We start from the raw sequence: 27,947 nt of genomic DNA, 5'->3' as shown, positions 1-27,947 counted from the left end.
CAAACAATGTCACTGTTTAACTTGATATCTATGTTGACATCAGTTTCATTTAATTTACTGCTTTAAATGGATTCCAAGTTATTTGCAGGTGTATTTTTTTTTTCTTAAAGAACATGTCTGTGACAGATTACAACAACTCAGTGCTTGTCACTTATTATGGATTTGGATTAAACATTGCTAAAAGATATTTCTTTGCCATATTCAGGTTTTTTTAAGATCCCTGGTAATTATTTTGAGTAATATGGACCACTTTAGTCTTAGAAGCTGCCACTGTTGAAGAAGAATAGTTCGTTTTCTGAATGTTATAGTGACAGCACACTTACACATATTGCCTGGATTTAGATTACTTGCTTTGTTTTCTTGGGACTCTTTTCATTAGTAATGTATCCATGAGACCTACATCACGAATAGCAGCAGGTTAAACCATATTTATCTGAGCTGATAGCAGAAGTGCATAAAGCCAAAGGTAGATAAGCTGAAGTGGCAGCATCATTTCCTATGAGACAAGACTCCTGCTTTTAGTTGTTATGACCAATGACTAATACAGTACCACTACAAGCAGGCATGAACCTCATTATAAAGACAGAACATAAGTTTAAAGATGTCAAAGTTGAAAACATTCACCATTACAATTCACACACTTTTCTTCATCATACAACCTTATGTTCACCTGGCAACCTCACCTTTCTCCTCTCCTTGATCTTCACACCATTAACATTATGATCAGGTCAAAGTTGCATTTTCTTAAGCATCCATGTCCTTCATATCACTTTGAAATTTAGCACCTTGGACCTTCATTTTGTCAAAAAAAAAAAAACCCCATTGCTGTATTGATACACTTTGCTGTTGGATTCTGTGGTCTTGGAGCTGGCATATTCTATGGTCTCCATAGTGCCGTAACAGTCGAGGGTCTCACAGAGAAAAGTAAACCCAGCATTGTGATCCACATTCTAAAGCTAAGGAATTAAATTGTGGAAGACCTTCAGAAATGTCGACCAAAATGTGCCATTTGGATAGTATCCAAATTACTCAACACTTGAAATAGAAGAGAGATGTGGTGTTCCACAGGGCAACTGAATGACCTGGAATTGGCAGTGAGCCACATCAGTCATAAATCAAAACAGCTGTCAGAACTAGTGTAAAATATGGCTAGTCTGAATGTCGCAATACAACTTAATAAGAATGGCATTACTTTGAGAGCACCTGCCTTTCCAAGACATTTGGAGTTCTCCAATTTGAAAAATCCTTCCGGGCTTCACAGATTTAAATAGGTGAGGGACTATGGCAGTCTCTGATTTTATCTGGCTCCACAGACAATGCTTTTTCCCGTGGCTCTTGTTTAACTTGGCTCACACAGATAACACCCTCTGTATTTTCTTCAGCTTAAAAACAAAACAAAAAACAAACACTGAAATTCACACTTCACTCATAAGGCTTCAGCCCCCATAACTGTATGCATTTAAAAGAAAAATATTTCAGGAACTCAAGCTAATAGGTAAGCCATTTGTGCAGTTAACTGCTGTTTAGTTTGACAGCCAATTATGTCATCTACTGTATATAAGACATTGCAAGTTGACACGAATTTACTGCAGTAAGGGTCCCCTCAAGTAAGAATATTTAAACCATTTTATTAAAAAAATAATATTTGGAGATATAAAATTACTCACACAAGATGTCTTTCCTCTTTCCCGTGGAAAAATAAAGTTACCATGTTTTAATTTTTTTCTTTCTTTTCCAGGGGAAAGGAGGAATGGAGATGCTATTGCTGAAAAAATTAAGTCTAAAGCATGTTGATTTAGAGAATGACTTACACTTCAGGCATGATTGGATACTTCTCAATGACTGCACATACATTTCAAGCAGGAAATAGCTTATTCTTAAGTTAGCACTTGGACAAGAGAAAATCCAGAACACCAAAACATGTAGGATAATTTTAACAAAGTGCACATGTGCGTAAGTGTATGCACACACAGGAGAAAAAGTATCATATTTATCAAATAAGTTGGTATTTGGTCAAAGAAAGTGAAAAGCAGTTTAACTAAGAAATCATCTTTTTACAGCAAAAACTAAGGTTTGGGGTTCGTTGGTTGGTTTGGTTGTCGGGTTTTTTTTTCTTCAGTTAGCATGTTTTCACAGTAAAAATCTAATTAGAACCAGCAGAACCAGGTGAAAGAAGTCTATGCTGGAGCTCCCCATTACCAACTGTCCTGATTTTGGCTGAGATAATTTTCTTTCTAGTAGCTGGTATAGCACTGTGTTTTGAATTTAGTACCAGAATAATGTTGATAACACACTGATGATTTTAGTTGTTGCTAGGTAGTTGTAGTGTCCACGCTAAGTCAAGGACTTCTCAGCTTCTCACATCCTGCCAGGTGCGCAAGAAGCCGGGAGAGCACAGCCAGGACAGCTGACCCACACTGGCCGAAGGGATATTCGCTACCACATAACCTCATGCTCCGGATATAACTAAGGAAGCTAGCTGGGAGGCGGAACTGTTGCTCAGAAACAAACTGGGCATGGGGGTCTTTTTTCCTTTCCACATGTGGTGAGCAATTGTGTTTGTACATCACTTGTTTTATATGTTATATTATCATATTATTATTATTCTCTTTCTTTCTTATCCTATTAAACTGTCTTTATCTCAACCCATGAGGTGGTTTTTCTTCCATTCTCCTCCCCATCCTCTTACCAGGGGGAGGGCTGAGCAAGCAGCTGCATGGTGCTTAGCTACCAGCTGGGGTTAAACCACATCAATACATTTCTCTCCCTTCTTCAAGACACACAGAACAAAATCCACTGTATTTTCTATATTTACATATTATTGGGAAGACTGCAACTTACTAAGTGCTGGATGGCTGTCCACAATTCGTACTGGAATAGTCTGTACATCTCCCAGAAGAATCTGATGGATGCCTCCTTCTAGGCTTCTGGAGTCATCTACCCCTCCAACTGCTACCAGCTGGCCCATGGTGACCAGACTCTGATCAGAGCCGGGCAGAGTCCCAAAAGCAGAGGCAGCAGTGCTATGCTGTGTTAGACCGGCACCTGCTTGCAGACTGTGTCCCTGACCAAGTACGAGAGAATGGTTGGTTATTGCACTCCCTGTGGAATCCAGGACACTTGCAGGGCTGGGAGGGGAATGGTTATTTACAGCTATCAGGGCTGTTGATCCATTTGTGGAGGTAAAAGTTGACTGCAGCTGTAATCCCTGTGAAGAGAAGGCAGAAGTACTAACATACCAGTATTTATAGCAGGAGGAATTTGCATTTAATGACACACATTTTGCAATGCTTGAACTGGATAGCTTCTGACCTCCTATACCTCATCTCTTTTGAACAGTCAATCCCAGTAACCCTAGGCTAAAGTTGTATCAGAAAACAATTAGGACAATTAGCAGCACCTAGAAGACTACTTAATGACCATAAAGCTCTAATTTTGTATTGATATTCAGTTTCAAATCATTGCCCAATACTGCCCATTTCCACAAAAGGCGAACACTAAAAGCTAAGCATACTGCTTTCAAAACCAGAGAGTGAGGTGGGGCTATGTTGACTTCAGAAAGAGAAGGGAACAGCAAGTAGAACAGCACCTTACTAAAGACTGTATTTCTAGGGAAGAGATGATGCATTTCACTGGAGTTCAGGAAGTACGAAGGTAGCTTTTCGAAGAAGTAGTTAGGGAGAAGGCTAAGAGAGCCAGCTTTGAAGGGCGATGAGCTTTAGAAGAAGCTCTTTTAGCATGACATTCTTATCCCCACTTTTCAGCCTTTCAACAGCTGGGAGCAGTTTTAGGATTTTAACATATTTTCTTAAAAGGCTGGAGAAGAATTTAAAAGGAGTAAGTAAGACTGACTTATCTCCCCTCAGTTTTGCAACATTTTCATTATGAAATGACTGGACCACGTGGAAAATGACTAGGTGCTTGGTTTGAGGCAGAAACCCACTACCTTCATTTTCTTAGTTTTGCCTTCACGAGAGACCCTAACTTCAAAGCGTCAAAAGATGGTAGTGGGATCCCCTGCACTGCAGCTATACGCTAAACTTGACATGCAAGAGAGGCCAAAATATGAATTGACAGCTATTTCAAAGTCCGTGTTACCCAGCCATTATTTGGAATCAGTAGCTGAGAGGGAACTTGCTGTTCTCAGCTCACCTTCAGCATTCCCAGTACAGAATGTATGATGTTCTGTAAACAACTTGACTGTACCTGAAGTTGTGCAAATATCTTGGGCTGAAGTGAAGAGAGCGAAGACAACAGCTGAGCTGTTTCTGGTAGCAAGGACTCCCCGCTCTGGTTGGATTCTGCTTTGGTGACATCTGACTCCCCTGCTGAGCTCCCTACAGTGCCACAGAGAGGAAGCAGACAGTTATGACAAATTGCTTCTTCCCATTTAAAAGCCTCCCCTGCAAAGTGAACAAACCTCTTCAATCTCAATAGAGACATATAAGACATGTAAATACATATATGCTGTTCTCTTTGCAGAAGAACTTGGATGCTAAAGAAAAAAGGCTGGGTATGAGAAAAAGACAATACTGTAGGAAGATTGTATGTGTCTGTTCAGAGTGAAAAAAGAAGCATCAATAAATCCGTTGTGGAGAGCAAAATAATGGCAACCTACCCTGTGCTTTGAATTTCTAGTTAAAACATAAAAGCTGAAACATTTCTATCAAAGCAGCAATCAAATAATTTGACAATACATACACCTCAGTAAGGGATCAATAACAGACAGGCATCAAAAGAAAGTGTTGTCTTCCAAAATAAAGATCTACACAGGAAATCCTCTAAGTCTCACCACTCTCTTCCAAACATCTCTGTGGAATTAGGGTAACTTCTACGCAATATCACAACAAATGTCCATTTATCTGGAGGCCTTTCAGTCTACAGATTACATCATATCCTCAAAATTCTTATTTAATGCAAGAATGATGGACTTCATTTCCTGAAGACTTGTAAAAATTGAGATTCACTTATAGCAATTTCTGCAAGAAAACTTCCCATGAGATCATTCCATTTCCTGTTTGAGGTACCCAGAACATTTTGGATAAGATTTATCCAAACACAAGCAGGCATTGCTTAATTTCGCAGCTTCATTGCTATAATTGCAAAAGAAGAGCTTGCCCTGTGCATGTAGATTAGCCTGGTGAATGGCAAAAATTGAGAATATTCAATTCACAAAAAGCTTTCTAGCAGAAAATCATACAAAAGTTTCCAGCAATCTGACTGGAGATACGTTTTTCAACATATATACTGATTTGCAAACTCTTTATCGTAACTGACCGTAAGACACACACTATAAATCTCCTTGAACATAACTACTTCAAATATTTAGGCTCTCTTAACACTATAGAGAGATCCTACATACTTATGTGAATATTCATATGTAGGAAGAGATGGTAGTTCTTTACTTAGGTTGTATTCCACACCAACATGCCTAAGAATAAAGCTAGTAGTTCAATTCCTTATCTACCCCGCTGCATGGGCATTCAGTATGAATGCCAGAAGTTAAAAGTAAATTTTATATATATATATATATATATGGATACTTTATCTCATTTGTCATTATACTTCATAAAAGATGCAAAAGGGAACACACTTAAGTTTGATAGCTACAGTGACTCTTACACCTAGGAGAAAACAGAGAAAGCTCTATCACATGGAGATCAGATTTCTGCACAAGAAGGAAACAAACACAAACAGCTGGGCTTAGTTCTGTTATTGTTTGATTTCTTAAATGTAAATTTGTCCCCATTCAGCACAAGTTGAAATGAAAAAAAATATTTACACAAACAGTAGTTTTAAAAGTCAGTGCTGGTTTTCCTTGTTACCACTTCACATACATTAGAGTTGATTTTTTCGAAGTCAAGCTTCCTTTTTTGCTTAGACTTGTAATAGAATTATAAATATGTGTTTGCAATGTGTGCAAACACATACCCACATATTGAAGTGGAGACAAGATATGCTGGAATTAGAGTATCTGCTTATATTCACTGAATTGGTGCACATGTACACAAATCCAATTCTCTAGCTTCCTTTAAAACTCAGTATGTCACTGGATGGATGTTTACACATTTGACAGGCTACTTTGCCTTGGAAAATCATCTGTGAAAGACAAAGAAAACAAGAATTGGTCTTCCTGAACCTTCTCCAGCATTCAGACAGCTATACCAAAAGTCATCCCTGCTGAGCTCTGTCACAGCTGTTGAAGGTACAACTATTCTGTGTCCCTCCATAAAAGCTCAGTAATGGAAATACTAACATAGACACACAAGCTTAAGCACAGTAAATCTGCTTATATTGCAAATTCATTTTTTTCCTAAAAATCAAGATTTACTTAAAAAAGGACACTATTCAAACTGAGCCTAAACATTTACCTTGTCCTCTTGACACTTGTCAACACTGAAATTCTTACCCTAAGAGCACCAAGCATGCATGATGCTTTTCAGTTCAAATTGATCCACAGCAGCAACAGCTAAAAATGAGAGTTAAAAAAACTCCCAAACAAAACAAAGTCCAACATTAGCCTTTTTATTAACTGTAAATGCACTGGTGTACACGAACTGCTCCACATAAATCATGTTCACCAAGTCATTTCGGAGAAATCACAGAGTGAGCCAAACCTCTGGAGGTTTATTTTTCCTGCTACAACAAAGATAAGAAATAGATCGGGCCAAAGAAACACAAACACGTCAGGACTTCTTCAGGCAAGAACCACAGTGGAGGGTAACTGTCAAAATGAGTAAATCTTTAAACATGGCAACTGTGGCAGTGCCCCTTTGGTCCCGATAGACTTCTCTATCAGCTGTCTGGAACAAAAAGTACCCACCACCATGTTCCAATTAAATGAGGAAATAAGCTGGCAGTGCCACTGACACTAAAAACATCTCAGAAGAGTGCAGCACTATCTTAATGTATCCAAACAATTAGGCTCTTCCAACTTGCTGCAATCACATCCCTGCAAAAAGCCAGCAACTTTTCTGATGAGTTTCCTATCAAACCTATTAAGCAAGGGATGGAGAAAGCATCCATAAACATGCAGGAAAGTTCTTTTGGTGTCACACTAGACAAAACATCCTTGAAACCTGGGGAAAAGGGCAGAAAATTCTCATTTTAAATTTATTACCAGCCACCATGATCCAGCATCTCAGCCTATGTGGAATCTTAACTATGTGGGTAGTAAGTTGATCTAGTTAAACACACCTGTATTTTGTCTTAGTACATGTTTTGAAGTTGAAGTAACAGTAGCAGGAACCCACTTCCAACGAAGGAAAAATAGTGTAACTAGCATCTTCATGGACTTTTGACATTAACACATAAAACCAGAGTGTAGATTTCTATAGAAACATGGGTTTGCAACTGAGTGAGAGGTAGTATAATACTTTGTCAGGTGGCTTCCCAGCAGTCACTGGGAAGAGATGCTCCTTTGGCTTCACACATTAATAAAGAAGTTACACCTATGAAGAAACATATCTCGCAGCCCTGCTGCCACTGTCAAAGCTGTTTATTTCTATTCTAAGCATTAAGAAAAATGGAAAAAGAGTGCTCTCAACTCTGACAACAGAAATACAACATTTGCTGTTCAGGGCCTGTCCTAGCAGTGGAACTCATCACGCCAATGACTTTGTGGGAAGCAGGAATTGCAATGTGCATTCAAGTCCTTTTTAGCAAGATGTTTAAGCATGTGTGAAGCACAAACCATTGAGGAACTCAACTACCCAGTTGGCTCCTGGGTAATGTGTGCCCTGACAGATGTATGTGTTCAGTAAGAATTTAATTTTGTCTGCACAGGTGTTATCAGCACCTTCATCCAAGGCAAAATGTTCTTTCCACATAAGCATACTGTTAAAATCTTCAGTTACTTGAGGATGCTAAATAAAAGCCAAAATTACAGTTTTCATACTTCTGCCAACCCCATCATGACTACACGTTTTTCCACACATGCAGTCAAATAGTTAGAAAAAAGTATGCCAAAAGAGACACTCCAAAATAATCCTCCTTAAGTTCAGTTGAGTGACAGAACATGACAGCAACCTCCCTGGAAGGAAAGTGAACTTCTGATACACAGCTAATAAAACAAATCGCATTTGGAGACACTTAAGTTATTAATGCAGTCCTACCATCTGAAGGTGGTGACGCAAATGTAACAGTCACTGTTTCTGTGAGAACGTTTCCACTGTCTGTGGTCCACTGCAGCTGAAAGGAAAAAGATCTCAGTTCTCAGAAAGGGTGCAAGTTTGTCTACTACAGGAACATAGGCTCAATACAGGACCCATTAGAAAACACTGTCTAAACTGACATTTTCTTATTTACTTATAACTATGCATTTTGGGAGCTCTTGGTTTGCAAAAAAATACTGTAAAAGATTTTTTAACATGCACTATACCAGGAAGGCTAAAGTCTGCTCATGACAGTTCAAAGACTTTAAAAGAGAAAGTAGTCAAATCATTTGGCTAACTAACAAGTATCACCCACTCACATGGGCCAAGAGCAGTGTAGGAAGAGGGAAAAGACTGATGACACAGCATGATTTAACAGAATAGTTTGTCAAAGATGATTCTAAATCAGCAATTCCTTAGCAGTCAGCCTTATAATTGGGAAAACTAGGATCACTGTGCATCCCTTATAACTCAATATGTGGAAGAAAATTAAGGAACAACACATAAGAGTTACTGAGCATTCTGAAGTATCTACTTCATGCTTACTTCACTTGCTATAATGTGCATTTATTAATATTTACACATTCAAAATGTTGTGCAAGCCCTAACTTAGACTGCACCTGAGACATACTTCATCCCCATTTTTCAGAAAAGTACTAGTAACTTCTCCAAAACACATACAATGACAAAGCCATGAATAAAATGTTCTGACATTGCCAATTTTTCTACACCACATGGCTTCCAGTTCATGCAGTCATCATGAAGTGCTAGTATTGTATAATTTGTCAAACAACTAATAGCAATCTAATGCTGATGAGATAAATACTGAATAAGGTCAGAAGGTTTTATTCACGTTTAATCCAATCTTGCTCAGCCAGAGATTCCACTGAAAATATTGCTGCTGGAAATATAAAGTCATAGAGAATTTTGGATTAAATACAGCTAAGTGGTGAAAATTAAAAATAATATTTCCAGTATTTAACTCCAAAAATCAAAAAGAAACACAAAGGCTAACATACCGTTGCTGGGATACTTTCTGAATTACACACCATCTCACCATTCCTCAGGGATTTCTGCACTTCATGAATATGGTTCTTGATGTCATTCACAGTGGGGAAGAAGGACAGGTTATGTCTTTCTGGCACTTCATCAGGCTTGAATAATTCTCTTTCCACATACTTTCTGTCGCATGTTAAAGGATATTAAAATATGTGTATTTAAAATATATTGTGCTATTTCCCTCTGTTATAGACATTGCTACCTTCTCCCTCCCCTTATTACAATGATGAGACAAGAGCAACCTAGACAATCTTCTGACCCAGTTCATTGTGCATCTGCTACAGAGTTTGGAATTAAAAATCCCCATTTAGTCAACTAACTTTAAAGAGAACAGCAGCTCTTAGGGGCTACCTACAACGAAACGGAAAGAGAAGACAAAAGCTGGGAAAACAGATTCTCATGCCATATGAGAAATACATTCAGTAATGCATCAGTACTGCCATTTAGTTGCAAACTAAATTAATCAAATGCAAAAGTAGATAACAGCACTACAGACTGAGAGCATGCCAGACAGTTCTGTACCTTAGTTGCTTCCTCACTGCATAGACCTGCTCTATTCCCTGAGACACCAGTTCTCGGATCTTGTCTGCCACTTGAGGATGAAGTCGGGAAGGCAGAGTACAGTTCTCATCTCTAACAACTTCCTCCTCCTCCTCAGGAGAAGACACAGAAAAATGGGACGGTGAAGAAGGGAGGCAGGAAGTTTCCATTTCATGATATTGGTGGGCTTGCTGAGTGGGTAACTGTACATACCACCTGGCAAGAAGGAACGAGTTTCTACACACAATTCTCAAGCAAAGGCAAAAACATTAGTCTCTTGGTTGTTTGTGATTGTCAGACTCTTCCTCCTAGTTAGAGTAACTTCAGTTTTTACAGGCCCTGAGCTGGAAGATATTGCCTTTCAGACCTCAGGGCCCCCTCACATTTTTCAATGCAAAACAAACCAGCTCAAACCTGCAAATACTACAACTATTTCTATCTATTCCTTGCACGAAAACATCTGCTGAAGTTCCACAGCTTGGCGCATAACACATTTACCAAACTAAATACTCCAGAGCCACAGAAGTGTTACTGACATCGTGGGATTTTTTTTACTATTGATATTAAGCAAGAGCCTTAATAAATTGACTAGGTAAAAAATAAAGCAAACCAAGCAAATTATTGCTCTTTTTTGCTTCATTTGTCAAGATAAAGAAAAAAGTGGAAGTTTCACCTGAGAACACCGCCAGCATCTATCAAATTCTTCTTCAGCATGTTGAATGCTTTCTCCTGCTCCATTCTTATGATTTTCTTGTCAATTTTAGGGTCAGTAGGAACTCGGTATTCCGGAAACTTTTGAACCTTTTTAATATAGATCCTTTCAAGGGGTGGGAGGAATAAAAAAATAAAATTCTCATTCAGTACACTTTGCCCTCAGGGGGGAAGGCAAAAAACTCACCTACTTTGATCAAATATTAGTATAGAAAAAGTTCAAGCAGAGTGTTGCAAGGGGTGAGGAGTCTCTAAGAGAGCCATAGAATTGTTAAGATTAGTAGATGGATGCAGATGGATACAGATAGACACACTTCAGTTCCAGTCTGGAAGCCATTGAGTCAGAGTGCACACCAGCAAAAAATCCTCTGTCTCTCAGTACAGTAAAAGCACAGCACCATTGCTGAACAGGCTGTAGTTCGCCCAGCTTGAAGCCAGACCTGAGCACATACATACTCAGCTACAACTGTCCAGGTAAACACACTCCTGGCTCAGTAAAAATTGAACAAGCACCCAGGAGGATGCTCAAGGACAAGGAAAAAAAACATTAGTGTTGGATAAGGAGAAAGTCCCCAGTGAACAGGAAGAGCTGTAACTCCTTCAGCAAACAGGAGATCTGCTAAATTAGGATTGACTGATGTAAGTGCAATTAAAAGCCCAAAGGAAAAACAACAAATAAGATGACAAAGTTTTAGGACCAAAAGTGGTCACAATAATTCACTAATGCACAGTTAGAGAATGATTCCCACTTGTATTTCATATCCTCATGTACCGCTACTTTGCATCCAGGCAATCTATCAAATCTCAGCCTTATTCAGTTTAACAGGACAGCATTTCCCCTTTCCCTCTAAATGAGTCTCAACCTCAATTTATCAAGGACATGAAGCTAAGAGCTACAGTGCACATCAGCTACCACCCCCAAACAGTGCTCTGTCGAGCTCACAGAAAGAACGCTTTCATAGGATGCTGAGTAGGTCTTCCAGCTTTACAGACAATTCTTACCTTGCTGGACAAGTGGCTTTGTACAGATGGCCGGAGGTGCTTTCCTGCTCACCAGCTTTTTTGGGCTGGAACCCTTTCCTCCTTGGCCCATATTGGCACTCCATTACAATGGCTCTGCTTCCTGGGAACAGAAAGTAATGTGCTCTATTTATTTGAGCAACCACTGAAGCCATTACTGTAAAACAGTAACTACAGAAACAATAAGACTTCCAAAACAGTTATTTCTGTTTACCACCAGACTCCCTAGAAGGCAGAACACTTAAGCGCAGCAAGCATTTAAATACAGTGCAAATTCTTCTCTCTCAGCACGTAAGAAACACGGAGCATTTTCAAAGCATTTCCCAAACTTATTACACCTCACAACACTCCTGCAATGTATATGAAGACATAATATTGGATTCTGCCCTTGTGAACACCAGTACTTTAGAAGATGAGCAGCCTTGCAAGTTACCAAAGCAGCACAATGCTGGTAATAAGCATAAGAGAAGCAGAATCCCCTAAATAACTGAAAAAATCCACATCTGAAATCAAAGGTCAGCAGCTACTTCCAGTTTCCTGTCTTAAATCAATACTTCAGACCATGCTGTCCCATAAATTCCTACTTGCAAGTCTGACCTGTCTTATCTGCTAAATAACACTGTTTCAGTGTAGCATACCCCCACAAAACCAGACAGGCTTAAACAAATATTGCTTAGCTCTAAACTGGAAGTGACTTCTTCCAGTCAGACCTCTAACAAAAGGGGTAACAGGCATAGCATTAAAGTGTTCAAGAAAGGAACTTCTTCCAAATTTCTTCCACATCATGTTTAGTTATCTTTTATTTATAATTCATATACCCCAGTATGCATGCAAGGAGCTGCCTAAACCACAAGTGATATAACCAAAACCTTTTAAAGTATCACAACAGCAACATAATGTGTTTCCATAAGATATCTAATGACTTACTGCCTTAGAGTGTGACATTAAAAAATTAATAAAAAATATTTTAAAAAATCAATGCAAATAAAGAAATAGGAAATTTAAAAGATAATTATGTATAACAAACATATCTTGTCTTTTTTAAAAACAAACTTAAAATTGAAGTTCTAGGATTGAAAAGATTTCAACGGCTTTAAACTAGTCCTTGCTAATATCAATCTCAAGAGCAATTTGATGGGGCCCTTGTTTTACAAAAGTATCAACTATCCAAAATTCTTATTAAAAATAACAAACAAGATTTTGATGATTAGTGCATGTTTTACACTATAGGGAGCTACACAACTTCTCTATATTTCCCCATGGATGAAGCACAGCAGGGCAGTTATTTCAGATTGGTTCCACTTATGCAGAAGGGATAAATTCCTCGAGAACACCACTTTTGTCTTGCACAGTTTAGAATTCAGTTATTTGGGATTTAAACTGCAGTTCAGTAAACCATATTTACAATCTCTGCTCTACAGGTGTAAAGGATTTTAATGAATTTCATAGGGAGTTATAAATCAAATCTAAAGGTATTGGAAAAGGAACATGTCAGAAACATATGTAATGCCTGTTTGGGGGCCTGAGCAAAACAAAAAATATTACAACTTAATTATCTGAGTCTCTGTTAACAGTTTACAACATGTTAAAGAAAAAATCTACATGTGTTTTTTGCTCTAAATATCTTACTGTGGGGCAACTCATTTATCAGGCAGATCTTACAGAAAACTGAAGATGTCTCATATGCATTTTGGGGAAAAACAAAAAAGTGTAAGTTGTTTTGGCTTTGTTCTTAGCTTTCTTATACCTCATGGATTATGGCTGAAGCTTTAAAACTGGTGGTAACATTTTACTTTTTCAGTTACTTTCAAGAAAAAACCCCAAGCACATAACCTACATTCCAGTCATTCATGATATCTATGTAACAATTAAAAACTGTTCATTCTGTATCCAAATGAACTCTCAGTAATTTCACATATGCATTGCATCAGCTACATATATAATTACCAACCTGTGAAGTCTGCACATTCATTTAAAATAAAAAAAAATAATCTGTCTGCTGTGGTATGTTGATGTTTATTTTTCTTTTAAAATTTCTTCAACTTTTTTTAAAGGTGCCATTTAAACAGTTGATTGACTCCTGTGGAACAAACTCTTCAAAGGATCTCTAAGTTAGGCAAGAATACTCAAACAAGCTTTTACCCTTATGACAACTTCCATGTCCCAATAGAGCAGATGGGACCTCCATCTAAAGATCTCAGCACAAGAATCCCCATCAAATGGTGCTTAGCTAATTTATTTCTAAAGAGCAAAAGGAATTAATCACAACAAAACATAAGCCTGTAGTTTCAGGGAAACAAGCTCCTTCAGACTGTGTCACCTAAGCTGCTCTTTTTTTATGGTTGTGCTTTGACTTTATCAACACTAAGGAACAGCATAAAGATCCTTCGTTATGGCCAGTTGGCAACTGACATTGAAATTTTGAAAGTAGTTATTAAAAGAAAAGTTAGTTACCTGCATTGACAAAGGGGATCCCATCATATGGGACATACTGAGATTTCCACATCAACCGTGTGGCGGGTTTGGCTGGGCTTGGAGACTGGCGTGTCCCCCACACACTTTGTGTTTGCTGCTTGTGTAGCGTTAGGACACTCTCTAATTCTGTCTCGCTCACACAATGGCCACGGTACGAGTCCCCAATTTTCTGTATGGAAAGGAGGTGAAATGATAGAATTATTCACCCAGCTGACTGCTGAACATTACACAAGAAAACAAAAGCAGTCAGGGACTCTGGCAGGTGAGGACACAGACTCAGATTTTTGGCATTTCTTGTTTTCCTCCCCCCACTACTATCCTCTCAAATAGATTTACCATAGGATCTAACAACAGAACACTCCCCACTGAGGTAAGGAGTTTGTCAGCCCTCCAAGACCCTAAGTACACCAAGAACCGCTGAAAAGATTACAGTTACTGACAACTCTGATTTCCACAGGACAACGTCACTCCTGTTGTTTTCCCAAACACATACTTCACTTGCAGCCACGTCCTAGGCAAATTTGTCTTCAGTGAACATTTTCACTTGAGTCCCACAGAGAATCTCTGAAGCTCTAAAAATTGGCAATGTATCTACTTCAACACACACACGCTGCACTGAGCTGGAGCAGAATACACCTGCTTGTACCACCAGTAACTGTCTCATCCACTTAGTGCACTAACTTGGAATTGAGTATCTCATGTAATATTCCTCCCAGTCTTCAAGGCATTCGTGATTCTCAACATCACACAGAAACATAATATACCAGATTTGCCATGTGCAAAACGATGGTGGTTTCAATGAACTCTGCTAAGCTCTGGGCAACTCCAGAGAAACTGCATCTAACCTGATGCAAAGTAAAAAACAAAACAAAACAAAAAAACCCCAAACACACACACAAACAAAAAACCCACAAACAACTTGTCGACTTTGCAGCATCCCCCATGACAACTGTTCAGCCACTCAGAGCCATCACAGCTGGTTCAGTCCTGGTATACCAGTGCCAGTCATCAAGCAGTGAAAGCACTGGGACAGAGAAGAGCGTTCCATCCAAATTCAGAATGCCATGCTCGTTTCTGTTCATACGCAGCTCAGGATCAGGCTGATCAAACAGTTGGAAGTAACACCCAGAGTAGTTTGCCAGCTCAGTATTACCCCTATCTGTAGGGCAAACCCATGGTGAATGAGTACTAAAGTCTGATAGATCTATTTTGCCACCTTCAATGTTTAAATAATACTGACAACAAAAGCAGCAACAGTGACTCTCCAAGATTATTATGATACAAATACTTTACTGACAACTGCAGAAAATCTGCCTCAGTCACTTAAGAAAAGCAAAATGTATGTGGTTAGCAAGACCTACAGTCAACAAAGAACAAACACCTTGTGAATGAACCGGGCCAGCACCGTGCTGCTGCTAGCGCAAGCTCAAAAACAACAGGTTATGAATGCGCCGGCTGCATAAGTCATTCGAGATACCACTTGCTTACACTTCAGCAGCTCACTGCACTGCAAGCACACTGCTCCAGCAGTTAAGCAAGCGTACGCAGGCTGCACTCACACAGCTGTGGTGAAGAGAAGCTGGCAATTGTTTGGTCAGAAATAAGTAACATTTCTGTCCAAAATCTGATCTGAAAAATCCAGGAGAAGCAAAGCAGCCTCAGAAGTACCAGAAGCACCTTCTTTACAGAAACATCCCAGATGCCACCTTTCGCAAGAGAGATAACAGTACCACTCCACACAGTGAATACTGCATGACCAGCACTTTTCCCCCCATATCTTATACCCGTCACTATAAATAGGTCATTGACCTGATTCTAAGGAGATGAGAGAAGACTAATAAAACTGTTGTGCCAGAAAAGTAGTGATAACAGCTAAGGCGCTGTCTCCTATTCTGGCTTTACTTCCGCACAAGATAGATCATTTTCCCAAAATTGGTGGGAAGAGAGGAGAAGAAAATTGTACGGCACATAGGATCCCTGCTCTCTAGGAGCTTCCCAAGTAGGAGCAAACGGACAAATGAGACCATCTGTTCCACACAAATAAATGAACTTAGCTTTGTACAGTTGATTAATTAGTGCAGTTTTTAATTACACTCTATTTCAGTATGCTGATACATGCTGGAAATGTATTCTGATCAGACTGCTGAAAACTAAGTAGGTTATAGAAAAATAACTGTTTCTTTTAAAATCCTCTTTTTATTAACAACGTAATTACTTTGAAGTAATCTGATATTCTCCAATCATTTAACTCCAGCCAAGCTTCAAGCCAAAAAGAAGAGCAATTCCTTTTCTACCCCCTGGCCTCATCTCAGCAAGGGTACATAAAAGCTTACACTAAAGTGCACGCATCAAGACTGCAGTCTTCCTCGAGTGAACTGACAGCAGCAGGATACCAGAGGCATTACACTGTCTAGGCACAGCAAGCGTAAGCTCAACATTTCAAGGCACTCAGGGAATCAACACCAAACACAGAGCTTAGTGCTACTTTTGGACAGCTGCAGCATACACTGCTCTGTGTTTGCCTGCAGTACTAACTGCCAAAGGAGTCATTGCCCTTCAGTGTTCAGCCCTGATCAGCTCCCTGGGATATACAATTGGCAGCATGTACAGAGGCTATACCATGGCTTCACCTGCTGGCACCTTCTGTGAAATTCACCCAGACCTCCATGCTGTTTAAGCTTGTTTCTATTCTGGCAAGTGACTGAAAGAGTGGTATTTTGAGTTGTCACATTTATCTGCACTTCTACTAGATCTCCAAATTCCAGTTGGACCCTTCTATCCTGTTACTAGTAACAAAACATTCTGCAAGATGGTCACACCTGAAAGATAAATGACATCTCAAAATCCCATTGTCTCTAGTCTGTGCCCATGAAAAGGCACATGCATCCTAGCAGTCTCCAGTGGATTTCCACTGTGTAACTGACAAACTCAGCAAAGCAACTCTGCTGATAACACACAAAGAGGAAGAGAATTTGGGTTATTCCTCCTTGGATGGGCTGACTCTGCAGGGAGAATAGCAACTTTTTTTTTTTTTTTTTTAAAGGAACAAGGAGGTTTAACATGTACAGGCAATAGTTCTGCTGAACAGCAGAGGCAGATGTTTATATCCTCAGAACATTCAAACAGACAGTATTTTGATTTCCTTTTCTCTAAAAATAAGAGCTCTTTTATAAATGCTGCTACTGTGAATTTTAAACACAGCAGGTGAAATTTCTTGTAATAGATAGACCAAGCAGATGATAATACAAGTCCTCCTATAAAATGAAAACAATAAGAAATGATTCAGATAAGCTACGCTGATGTTAAGACAAGAAAGTATGTGCCACATAGTGCTAAAAACACAGTGATAGGGGTCATATATCTTACTGGACTGTAACAACTAACTGGCCATTTGAATTAAGTGACTCTTTCTGTGAAAACAGTACCTCCATCATGGAAGAATTCATGTTATTAATTTTCTGACCTCTTAATGTTTAAGTGAACCAGCTAGAGAAGCATGAGTTTTCCTTTAAAAAAGTATTATGAGAAAGTAAAACAAACATCTATTAGGAAGATTCTGATAGGAGGAGGAAGGAGTAGGTGATCTCTCAAGAATGTTCCCATCTCCCCTCCCTTCCTTTTAAGTGATTTATGATGCATTCTAGCTGTTGATATCATCCCAGTCACCAGGACAGTTCTGCTGACTTCTAACAATATGCAAATAAAGAGACAGTTCTGTTTAGGTCAAAAGCCAGCTCAGGGAATAAAGACAGAACATTTTTTTAACAAAAGAGAAAATAAGCACAAGTATCCATGCTGGTACAAAAACAAACAAACAAACAACTGTGAGAATATCTAGAATAGAAATCCTTAGTAAAACACTGACATTAAGGTGCTCTCATAAATCCCAGACTTGACCCTGGCAAGTCACAGGGATTTTGATTTCTAAGTGACAACACACACTAACAGGAACAGTTACAGACTTGGGCCTTACAAAAGTAATTTTATTCTTTAATTGATGGATTACTAAGGGCAACAAAAACCAGTGGTTTTAAATGTGCTAGTAGTACCATTACTATTTCATAATACCAGGAAACTTCAAACAACTTCTACAACTATGAACACCATTCCTTTCATGGAATAGGATCAATATCTTAGATCTAGATGGTAAAACATCAAGTCAGAATTCTTTGCAGCTCACCTCACAGTTCCTGAGACGGCATGCCCATGCAGGCGTATTTGGCGGCAACGGCTGAAGAGGGATAGGAAAGGGATCTTCCACTACCCTAAAAAAAAAAAGTAAAAGTCTATACAGACATCCAGGAAAGCAACAATTTAGTCTAAACTACAGGTAACATATCAAATAAGTGCATTTTATGTATAACCTACAGCATATGATCACACTATAGATATTGTATCAACTTGCCTTAAAAACCTGGGGTTCATTATTTCATTGTTTTAATATACAAGAAACTCTGCTCCCTCAAGCTTCAACTTTCCCTGCAGTTCCTTCGCTGGATCACTTTCAACTCTTGGTTGGCAGTATCTGCTTATTTGGAGTAATTTCAGTAATTTGCACCATACTATTTTAAATGCCCTCCTATTGCTCTGGACAGAATATATCCAACTCTCTCTGCAACACATGTACTTTTAATTGCTTTTTCCCCTGCTTTGGCACATTGAAAAGCTGCCTGCAAACACAGTTAGCTACACATTGCTCACTAATACTAAGGGTTCATAATCTCTGTTCTATGGTAATTTTGTGATAACCACTGCAGCAAAAACAAACTGCAAGGAAAAAAAAGTACTAACAGTGGATCAAAGTGATTGTTCATCCTTGTCCTGACCTACCTGGTGGTTGGGTTTTTCGATACGGTGAGAGATGCCTGTGGATGTAGAATGTAACTGCTTGCACTGTCTGCTATAGCAGCCACCGCCGCAGTCTGCAAGTTCCCATCACCACACTTCCCTTCCGAAACATCTTTGTAAAAATAAAACATCCTCCTGGTTAATAACTGAACTCAGAATGGGGAAATGACAAGCTATGATTAAACTTTGTGTGTTGGAAAAGCAAGCATTTTGCCATATGAAATAAGATTTCTAGATGACAAAGTAGTTTAATAGTTGTGAATCAATACTCAAACTCTAGGCACACATATGAAGTTACACTTGATAAGGTTTTTTGTACTCAGGGACTTTGGTAATCATGCTACTGTTAATGAATACTACCACAACAAAGCACATAATCAGAAGAATTTGCAAAAATTACTCTACTTTACATTTCCACAAACTCATGTAGAATTGCACAACTATTTTGTTCAGCTGCAAATCACACACTTGTTACTTTTAAAAATAAGAAAAAAGGAGATTATGATACTGCTTTGTACTTAGAAAAAGAACACCTAAATAAGAAAAAACAGGCCTCTTGTAATTGAATCCGACATATTGTTAGAACAAATGTTTTAGCCTTTCTTGATAACAGGGAGCAATCCACAAGCCAAAAAATACTGTTAGACTAAAGCCTGTGCGTATAGTTAAACAAAAACATAATGGAAAACTGTGAAAGCAGACATTTGATACTTTGGTCTCAACATAAAGAAAACTGAGCTCTCTTTAGATGTGGGATTTTTTGCCCTTCAATTCTGAAAGCTTCTTTCCTCCATCCCAAGAAAGAGTGATAAGCTACTGACTCAGTACAGAAATCGCTCCACTGTAAAGTGTGTGCCAGAACACCCCTAAGTGTGCACCTCAGAGTAACACCACTCTGGCTCAAAGCTAAGAGCACTGGTTCCTTCTACATAGCCATGCCCTTAAGACACTAAAATCTACTCTGAAGCCTGTGCCATTTCCTGCATTACCACCACCTGCAGGCAAGTGAAATTCAAGGGCTGACAGTCCATTCTTCTTTCCCTTTAATCTCTATAGTCAACTGCTGACCAGTCTTCCTAACTGTCTTTTAAAGATCAAATAACTACAAAGTCTTTTACACAGTAAGTTTCTAGGAAAAAACCGCCACAACTAAAACTAAAAAAATCCACAAAAACCCTTGTAGCACTATTGCAGAACATGTATTCAAACACTATGAAACAGCTATTTGCAAAGAGGGAGCCCCATGTAGGGTGAAAAATGGGAATCCAAAAGTAGTATTCGCCATTGCAACTTATTGTCTACAAAAACTAGCAGCAATTCTTTAGTAACTGAAAGCTCACAGTCAGCTTAAAGTCATATAAGACTACACTGTAACCAAACAGTGGTCTTACCCACCCCCAAGAGCAGGTGGAGAGAGCAGGAAGGATGAGCATCAGGGTAGGAGCAAGCCTTTCAATGCAAGGTCATGAAACCATATTCCAGCTGTAAGTGAAAAGGGCTGGATCATGACTTGAATCCCAACTCATTTTTTCTCGCCACACAGCATCAAGACTCTAATCTTACCTTTGAGCTCTCAATCCACAGGAACACTTAACTACTGCTCACATTTTGAGAATTTTATACAGAAAAACGAAAAAAAAAAAGTTTAAAAAACCTTGGAAAGTTTAACAAATTTTAAGCATATCCTGCATGATCTCTTTTTGTCAGAGGAACACATCCCCTCAAGTCCCACAAGTTAAACTCACCCTGCGTGCTGGTCACATCCAGAAGCTGACCTTGAGGAATAATCACTTGGGCCATTCCTGGCTGGGCAGAAGGAATGACATGCAGCACCTGCCCATTTTCTGACTGGCTGGCAACAATCATCTGTAAGGCAATCACACAAAAGCATGAGTGGCACTAGTTTGTATGGTGATCATCATAGAGCATGACTGGGCTTGCTTATTACCAGAACAGGAAATATCTTGGTTGGAATTAGGGTCTGTAACTTAACTTGATTTCACATCATAAGGAAACTACCTATTTACTGTCAATTTCTTAAAATTACTCCCCCCCTTTTAAAATAGCCCTTTAATTGATTAAAGGAGAGAAAAAAAACAACTTGCGGGATTCTACAGTGAATTACATATTTATTTGGAACTTACAACACTACTATTAAAGCTATCAAAAACCTGAAAGCCATTCATAGTTGGATTAACTGTAACCCCATTCATGGACTAGCAGAATTAATCACAACACGCAAAAATTTTGACCTTTACTCCTAAGAAACTGACCTCATGGGCAGTATTTTATGCAAAAGCAGATAGAAGAAAAGCTCAAGACTTTAACAAAAAAAAAAATCTCCTAGAATTCTGGAAAACTTAAACAACTCCTTATGGTAAATTTTCCCATAATTACCAAAGAGTTGCTCCTAACAATGTTACAAAACCTAGAATAACATAAAATATCATCTTGTTTCTGATTTCTTAGACTTTAAATGGGTGAAGCATCTCTAGTGCTAGTACAACACATGCCAAAAACTCTCTGGGTGAGAGCGCTACCTTTTTAAAAATAAGCGTTAAGAATTACAAAGCAATGTTTTAAGCAAATTAATTGGGGGGAAAGGACAGACATAATGGGTTAGCTTATTGCTAACATTCCAATCCCCTCAAAAAAAACCACGGAGAGACTTATCCAGGGAATATAGAGAAAGCAGCAGTGGTAGAACTACGGGATCTCATCACACAATAACATCCAGGCTTGATAATGACAAAAGACATAAGTTGTTCTTTGGAGACAGGATTTGCCTACCTGAGGAAGGGCAACTGGAGCATGAACTGAACCACTGAAAAGCTTCACCATATTGCTAAAGTCTGAATCAGCTGTTGTTACAACAAGCAAGCACCATGTAAAAGAGTTCATGTAAAAGAGCCCCCTCGTCTGTGAATAAACCACCTGCCCTGTTTTCAGACACACTCACCATCTGTGCACTGGGCCCTCCTAGGGTCTGCAGCTCGTAGAGAGGCTGCCCAGTTTGGTCTACCAGGTGGAACTCCTCTGCAGAGCGAGGCTGCGGCTGGGATGGCCGCACGGGTGCAGCCAATGATGGAGAACTGTCCAAGAGGCGTACTGCGATGGGCAAGGCTGTGGGAGAGTCACTCTGTCCAAACAACAGATCCCTGGGATCCATGCAGGTTAGATGCTTTCACAGAGGAAAAACAGTAAAATGTACTTTAATCTTGAGCAGCAATTTCTATTAAAAAAAAAGAAAAAGAAAAGAACATTTAAAACCAGTGTGCTGTCATTTGACCAACGCAAGAAGGAGTGCAATTTGTTGTATCTCTTGCAGCAATCACACAAACAATTCTGATGTTTCTGCTACAAAAATTTGTAAACCACAAATCCAAAGAGTGGGGAAAAATGTTTCTAAATTTAATATTAAAGTCAGACCTGGGTCAAATAACCTTCTCAAAAATTCTACAGGTATAAATCTTCCGTGCTGAAACTCTCTACTGTAAACTACATTAGAAAAGCAGCAACAAATGGCACTAGCATAGAGACTATAAGCACACTACTAAACCACTACCTGAATGATGCTGTATGTTAGCTGAAGTAATCTGCAGAAGAAAATTTATGCACAGAAATCACTCTGACTGGGAATATCTGGCAATATTTGATAATAAATACATTAAAGACCCTTCTTCCCCAATGCCTACATAAATGTCCTGTGCCCTGGATTCTTATTCGCCACACTTGGTCACTAAGACATTTGACCTGATTTTCAAGTGTTCTGAACCCCTCCTACTCCAAGGCATGTCATCAAGTATTCTTTTATTAAAGGATTTTTTTAACACAATAAACCATATATTTCTTCAGCACTATAACAGGAGGTATTAATATGATTACTAAAAGTTGTCATTTCATGTAACATCTGCATATTCATCAGTTCAAAACTGAATGGCTTAAGAATCCAAGGGAAAGAACTTTTGTACTTTTTCAAAAGACACAATGTATTACTATAAAGGCAAGAAAAAACACATTGATTAAATATCATACTGTAAATTAGTCAGAGGGAATGTAAAGGAAGCATCTACAAAGACAGGACATTCATATCTCACCTGAAAAACCTGATCATTTGTTTCTGACTCTCCTGTACTATTACAGTTGCCTATGAACAAATCATTAGTGCCTTCCATAGCAATGTCACAATCAGCTCCATTTTTTTCCATTACAAGATGACCTGGAAAAGTTACAAAAGTTTATTGCAGCCTTCCATACTTTAACCTCACCAAGACATTGCTGGAGGTTTTTTTTTGGTCTTACAACTTTAGTCTTAAAAGTTCTAACACCGCTGCAAGCAAACAGCAAACCCCTCAAGAAATCCTTGCCTCTTTATCACTTTATTACTCACTGCAGAAAAATTTCAGTGCGTTGCTCCAAGAGTATAGTTTAGACTTTTGTATAAGACAATTTGCTTGACTTGATATTGTACACACAGACACAAAACACACATACACACTCATGATTTTCATCTAAATATGTCCACAAGCACTCAACTTACAACCACACACATCTAGAGAACACTTGATATTTAAAGATATGCCAGCACTGCTTTACAAAAATATTAGTCATCTACTTCCATAATCAACAGACAGGATTCGCATTACCCAACTGTGTCATGCAGCCATCCTGAAGTAAATTACATTTGTTTTAAAGGGTTATAAAACAACATAAAAATGAAATAAAAATACTATTGTTAGTCTACAGCAGCAAGCTTTGGGCAGGAAAAACACCAGGTATCTGAAAATTTGGCACGAATCCTGGTGAAAGACAAAAAGGTGGAGCTCCTGGCACTTTGGAGATTTGCCTCCTATCCCAAAGAAAAATACTTCAAGGAGCTCAGCTGCCCACTATAAACCTTCAAGCAAACAGATAACATTGGACAATGAATTGCCACATCCACAGGATAATGGTTTTACCCAGACAGTACACCCTTTAAAGCGGTGACCAATCCTAAAAATTCATAAGCAATGAGACAAAATGACAAATTAACTTGGCCCCTACATTACTAGAGTACATATATACTAGACTACACACATAATATGCCAAACTGAATAGAAGAAAACTTAATTCCTGCAGTTTAGGGTGAGGGAGGGGGAAAGGTGTTCAGGATTTTTCCCTTCAATATTAATTTTAAAGACAGGCAGTGTATTAGCACACAACTCCTACGAGCTTTATCTTCTTCACCACACCACATAGTAAATTCCTTGAGATGGACCTCGTCAACTGTGGTTATTTCAACCATTTACAGCTTTTGTGAGGAGAATGTAAAAGGCTAGTGAGTGACTTGAAAAGAACTATACAACCCTGGAAGCACAAATTTATTTTGCTTTGCAAAGATATGAAGGACCACAAGCAAAGTAAATCCACATCTCCTCAGCTTTTGAAGCTGAATAAAGCATCCTGCTGATACAAACATCATTGTGAAGATAAGCTGCTCATATGCTCAAAATACTAAACACTTTAAAGCAGATTTATTTTTCCATTCAAATTTCAAGTGATGACACTCCGAACCAAGTTCCAAATGAAGTTACCTCACATTTACCAAATATTTTGTAGCTTTGGATCTGAGAACAATTATGAGATGTTTCAGTTAAAATGTCTGAAGCATGTTAGCAGCAAATGAAAATAACAGAGAAAACTAGATTTCTTCATCACTCAACCATTTCCCTTCACTTAAAAGACGTAAAGAAGACATGTCAGTTATGTCAAAGCAGCACATTTAATTCTTTGAGATAAACTGAAGAAGTTTCTTCCAGGGATACTGATGATGCATACCCTGAGTGTGCTGGAACTCGACTACCAAACCAAGGACGGCCCAAGACAGAACCAAGAATCGGGACAGACCAATGGCCCAAGTAGCCCAATAGCCTGTATCTAACACTGGTTAATAACAAAGCTCAGGGAAAAAATGACAGCAGTAGGGTAAATATAGTGTGATACTTATCCAGCTTCCTTCTATAAGTAGCCCAGAATTATCTGCAGTTTTATCTTTGTGTTTAAAAAATGCCCTTGGCATGTTTTTGCCCTGTGACTTTGTCCAATTGCTATTCTAACCCAAGCAAACCATTGGCACACACATCACCCCGGACAATAAACGTCATGGTTTAACCATCCAAGTTTCATTAACCTAAGTGCTGTGCAACCCCAAACAACAGAGTTTTGGGTATTTTTTTCTGTCTTAAAGAAATATACTTTTATGGATTCTTACAACTACATACATAGTTAATATATTTTGTAGTTGGGTAAATATTGCTAACAAATTCCTCAAGACAGTTAAATGCTGTATACATACATATGTATGGATATTCTGTCATGAATGAGTAAATAACATACACACATCTCCTCTTTTCATAACCACTTTACCCAAGTGCCACAAACATTTCCAGTGTAACAACGTTGTACCCCACACTTAACAAAAGGTTGAAGGAGAAACGTGGAAGTTTACTGTTAGTGTAAAACAGGATCAACAACTGTATCCTCAGTGCACATATCAAATGGGCAGCTCTCCATGCCTCAGCTTTAGCCTTAACGCAGTTCCACTCAAACCGCTCTACAGGCTGCTCTCCGTGAAGTTCACCACTCCAAGGCCGTTTCCAACTCAAGGGTTAGTGCAGTTTAATGCCATAGGACTGCTTCCTTTGCCCTGGCTCCGTTTGGGAAGCACTTTGCTCAAAATAAAGGGAAATCTATGGCCATTGCTATCCTTGGTTCGACTCTACCAAGAGAGCAAGCAGCCACAGAAACTGCTAGCAGAGGCAAACACAATAACCATCATGAGCATTTTATGCAGGGTCTTACAGACAGGATCTTCAAGAGAGTAAACATGATGCACTGCAATCAAGTCTACGCATTACCATCAGTGGTTCGATTCCAAAGAAAAATGCACTGATAGTTCAAGATCGTTTAGCAAAACAAAAAAGGCAGTCAGATCTCAATTTATTTACCCATCAAGAACTCCCATGATAATACAGCTGCCCAAGCCAGGGGCACCTCTTGCATACGCTGGGTTCTCACTGACTGTCATCCACAGACACAACTTGTGTAACATCAGGAACTCCCAACAGGTTTTCAACGCCCACTCTGAGCTGAGCCTCTCTCATAACAGTTGCAGTCTCCTCTCTAATCCAAAAGCCCACATAGTTTGTTAATATATAAACTTTTAAAGACACTAACAGAAAAGTCAAACTAGCATTACTTTAAAATCCTATTATTGTCCAGTCACACCTCTACCCTGCCTTACAGATTTCTGTATTTTCTTGCCTCCAATTTTTTATTCTATAGTAATACCTATACCTACCAGCTACAAGCAGTGTACCCTAAAAGTACACCAGTTCTAGACTGGCCTAATTTTAAGGTTTTCTATGAACGCTTGCTTCTGCTTTCCCTCAGTTAGGAGGCCTCCTTATGAAAACAACATGCAGCCAGACTCCAAAAGGAAAACCTGCCTTTCAAAATCCCAGAGCCAGTTATTTTAACACCGAGTCGATCGTGCAACATTTTGGTTATAAGAAGAAACCTAAGCTGTAAAAACCAGATGAGTCCTTTGTGATAATAAGCACATTCTACCTAGGAGTACTCTGCTGGGGCTGGAGGGAGGGCATTCTCTTACATTTTTCAAGCTTCAAGTTTTCAATGCATACCCATTAAAAATAAAATTAATTAAAAAAAATCAAAGCTTGACTGTTTAAGTTCATGTTTTTTAGCATTTCTGACAGCAATATTCCCCATTCTGGTTTTAATTTATACTTCATGACAAGAAATACATACAGTCAAATGCCTCACCAACAATCTTTTTTGTGTTTTCCATGAAACGTTTCAGAGGTTTTATAAAAAGATTTAAGAAAATTGCACAGCTTACAACAATTAAACACTCTCTCTGAAAAAGCTACCTCTGATGACATTTCTCTACCACCATTGGTGAAGGTCAGAAATTACAATGAAACATAACAGGGAGAAAATTAGGGCATAGCAATACCCTTAAGTAAATTAGTTACAATTAGCTTTATATTAGCTTGTACCAGGTTTGAGATTTAGCTCACCTCTGTCATGGAAGAGCAGGCAGATACTGTTAAGAAAGCACAGAAGACCTGGGGACTCCTACTTAAAAGGCTTCTCAAGTAAGTCACTTTTGTGCAGCTAGCACAAGTATCTGGAAAACGCACCCGTGTCAATTACACTGACAATGCTAACATTTTTTAAGTACGCTTAAGAAATAGATGAGATTTCAGAGTCTCACAATACATCAAGGCTCCACAGCTGCCTGCTCCAACAAGTTGCCCCAACCTGAGTCACCACACATGGAAAGCTCAACCGTTTCCTGAGAGGCCACAAGTAACTGTCAAAAAGGCGGGAAAAAGATACATAAAGCAAGCACAGAGAGGTACTCACACAAGCACCCTTCTCCCAGAAAAAGCAAATTCACTTACAGCTTCTTTTAGTGCCCACTGCACGTTGGGTTTATTACTTTTAATAGGAAGTTTATTGTCGATGTGTAACTTTACACGCAAAGAAACACAACCCAAGTTACGCCAAGACACCATCAGCAGCAAACAGTCCCACACGACAGCTCGCCGGCTCCAGCAACGCCGCAGCCCCACACGGGAACCACTCACCGCCGCGGGGGCAAAGCCGGTACCGCGGGCTGCCCCGCCCCGCCCCGCCCGGCCGGGGGAGCAGCAAGGCGGCCCCCGGGTGAGGGGGAGGCACGGGACACCCCTCCAGCCGCGCAAGGGCCCCACAGAAAGCGCCCCCCACACCTAGCCCTGAGGGGAACCGGGGGGGGAACCGCCTCCCCTGCCCCTCACCCTGCGCCTCCCGCCCCCCCCCCGGTCACACCCCTCCGCACCACAGCCCCGGGTCGGGGGGAGCGGGACACGCAAGCGTGGGCCCCTCCCGCCGCCCCGGGGGGAGAGCGCGGCCCAGCCCACGGCGGCCCGGCCGCTGCCAGCCCTGTGGGAGCGGGCAGAGGACCCGGCAGGACTCTACTCAACCTCGCCTCAGCTCCCGCTGGCACCGCCATGCAAACCGCCCCTCGGCGCACGCGCGCCACCGTGCGCGCCCTCGAGCCGGGAGGGAGGGAGTGGGCGCGCGCGGAGGGCG

At 39.7% G+C, this 27,947-nt stretch overlaps 1 protein-coding gene across 8 annotated transcripts; it reads right to left on the bottom strand.

The window, feature by feature from the left end:
• Window positions 1-107: 107 nt before the first annotated feature.
• Window positions 108-27,922, bottom strand: CARF (calcium responsive transcription factor). 8 transcript variants are annotated; one of them, XR_012836051.1, is made up of 15 exons: window positions 22,904-27,611; window positions 21,766-21,987; window positions 20,552-20,672; window positions 18,789-18,918; window positions 18,139-18,223; window positions 13,938-14,127; window positions 11,466-11,586; window positions 10,426-10,569; window positions 9,735-9,968; window positions 9,173-9,335; window positions 8,115-8,190; window positions 4,207-4,337; window positions 2,842-3,208; window positions 1,208-1,382; window positions 108-956 (listed from the first exon to the last, which is right to left on the bottom strand). XR_012836051.1 is itself a non-coding variant. In XM_075756374.1 (15 exons), the coding sequence occupies exons 2-15, from the start codon at window positions 23,012-23,014 to the stop codon at window positions 1,264-1,266; spliced, it is 2,214 nt and encodes a 737-aa protein (XP_075612489.1). In that variant the 5' UTR covers window positions 23,015-23,025; window positions 27,694-27,922; the 3' UTR covers window positions 108-1,263. The 8 variants fall into 8 exon arrangements, 7 of the variants coding, with proteins under 7 accessions (XP_075612489.1, XP_075612494.1, XP_075612490.1 ...); XM_075756374.1 differs by adding an exon at window positions 27,694-27,922 and having other exon boundaries at window positions 108-1,382; window positions 22,904-23,025; XM_075756379.1 differs by adding an exon at window positions 27,839-27,922 and having other exon boundaries at window positions 108-1,382; window positions 22,904-23,025.
• Window positions 27,923-27,947: the final 25 nt, after the last annotated feature.

Source organism: Balearica regulorum, chromosome 6, assembly GCF_011004875.1.
Source record: "Balearica regulorum gibbericeps isolate bBalReg1 chromosome 6, bBalReg1.pri, whole genome shotgun sequence".
Classification (NCBI taxonomy): Eukaryota; Metazoa; Chordata; class Aves; order Gruiformes; family Gruidae; genus Balearica; species Balearica regulorum.
This window is presented reverse-complemented; position numbering and strand designations above follow the sequence as displayed.